This window comes from Juglans regia, chromosome 11, assembly GCF_001411555.2.
Source record: "Juglans regia cultivar Chandler chromosome 11, Walnut 2.0, whole genome shotgun sequence".
NCBI lineage: Eukaryota > Viridiplantae > Streptophyta > Magnoliopsida > Fagales > Juglandaceae > Juglans > Juglans regia.
Window position 1 is genome coordinate 5776278 of NC_049911.1, and position 2122 is coordinate 5778399.

General features: G+C 42.3%; 1 protein-coding gene across 1 annotated transcript; it reads left to right on the forward strand.

The window, feature by feature from the left end:
* Positions 1-424: 424 nt before the first annotated feature.
* LOC108983988 (dof zinc finger protein DOF5.7-like) lies at positions 425-1745 on the forward strand. The gene has a single exon (XM_018955788.2). It carries the CDS (start codon positions 572-574, stop codon positions 1592-1594), a length of 1023 nt encoding a protein of 340 aa, XP_018811333.2. The 5' UTR covers positions 425-571; the 3' UTR covers positions 1595-1745.
* The last annotated feature ends 377 nt before the right edge of the window (positions 1746-2122 follow it).

Below are 2122 nucleotides of genomic sequence, written 5' to 3' on the forward strand. Positions count from 1 at the left end.
GCGTACACTGCCCAATTTAAAGGACAAGGTCGAATCTGCTTATTTACGTACTGTAGTGTAGATTGAAGTAAAAGCTAACAAAAGTCTAATCCAGTTTTCTGCTTTCAGTACAGTAAATGAAATTTCATAATGATTCATCAATGACCAGCATCGATGTCTCGTCATCGACCATGATGATCAGCTAGCAATTGTTTCTATCCAATCGTTTTCAGCTTGTAGTTGTGGATCTCTCATTCTGCCAGTTCAGTTTCAGATCTCTCTCTCTCTCTCTCTATCTATTATTCCACCAGATAGCCTCTAACCTTCCTGATATAATATATATATATATATATATATATATATATATATATATATTTATATGTATGTCTATATGTGTGTTTGTTTTATTTTTTTGAAATCCCAATCCACTCTCTTTGATGAAGATCACAAGCTCCCATCCATCAACATCTCCCCCTCCATTTCTCACCCCACTGCATGAAACCATTGAATAGTATCTTTGCCTCTGTGAAAGGAAACTGAACAACCCCGAAAACACCCATATCTAATTTGCTCCCCACATCTCGCTCTAGCAATGATGTCGCCGGATAATATTCCAGCAAAGCAGGTCACGAAAGATGACGGTCAAGGCTCAGGCAACCGCAAAACTGCGTCCTCAAGAACAGCAGAGCAGAGCCTAAAATGCCCACGATGCGACTCGCCTAACACCAAATTCTGCTACTACAATAACTACAGCCTCACGCAGCCAAGGCATTTCTGCAAGAATTGTAGACGGTACTGGACAAAAGGTGGGGCTTTGCGCAACGTTCCCATCGGTGGGGGTTGCCGGAAAAACAAGAAGGTGCAGTCATCTTTGAGGTTCTCCGGGGACTCCAAAGACTCACTGTCATCTTCAGAGATCAGTGGGACGTTGAATTTTCTCCGTGGTCTATCCCCAGCTATGGATTTCCAACTTGGTGGCTTCTCATTCCCCAGGCTTCACCCTCCAACAACAGGTATCTACAACCAGTTTTCTTCGTTTGGAGACGTTTCGGGTACTTATGCTGCGGCTTCTGGAAGTGTGACTAGTCCTTACTTTACCCTTGATCCATCTGGAAGCTACAATTCTCTAATGAGATTTAATTATCCGCTTTCTTCGACAAGTGGTGGGGGTCCTTTTAGTGCTGCAGTTCAGAACATAAGCTCCATGAACATCCACAGAGGTCTTGCATCTTCTATCGAATCTCAGAGTACCATCAACCAGGACTTGCACTGGCAGCTTCAGCAGCGGAGGCTGGCCACGCTATTTGGTGGAGAAATTCAAAAAGACAACAGCGTTTCTTCGGTTCCTCTTGAAAACCATACGCAGAAACCGCAACCCATTGTATTTCAGAATCTGGAGACTTCCAAATCAGAGGATTGCAGCGTTGGTAATTCAATAAAAGAATGTACAAGTACGGGCCATCAGATTGGGACCGAGAGGTATTTTGGGAACTCTTATGGCCCAGTGACCGCTACTCCGACCAACAGTGCAGGCAACGCCGGCCAAGGTAACGCGAATAGCTGGAATGGGGCTCAAGCGTGGGGTGACTTGCAACAATATAGTGCTTTGCCCTAGCTAGCTAGCGCTAGGTGAACAGCACAAAGAGATAGACCTTAAAGATTTCTGAAAGTAGCTAGGGAAAACGTCACAGATGATGTAAAACTCATTAGGTATATCTTTGTTTATTGTTCCTTTGTGATTGCGAATCAACGTTGTAAACTTTGTCAAAAAGAGAGGGTGTTTGGTTCTGAAATTCAAGTTTATATTTCATTTTTATATGTTAGGATATTGATCAGTCGTCTCATGAGTTCATTGTTTGCTAATGTCGATGCTGTCAATCGTAGTGCTCTCCATTTCTTTTGCATGTAAGTGCAAGACCATGGTGATTATAGTACACGTACAATATATACTAGTATTAGATTTAGCGAAAGGATCAATGGGTGTTGGAGAATCTCTAAGTATATATACAAACACGTCTGTAGCTGAATTTGCTTTTTGGGTAAAGAAAAAAGACTACAATCGTAGGATGACACTCAATACTTCTAGCCCGTACATACGAGCACCAGCAAGCTGCTAACTGCATCTATTAGTTTATGTGAAATA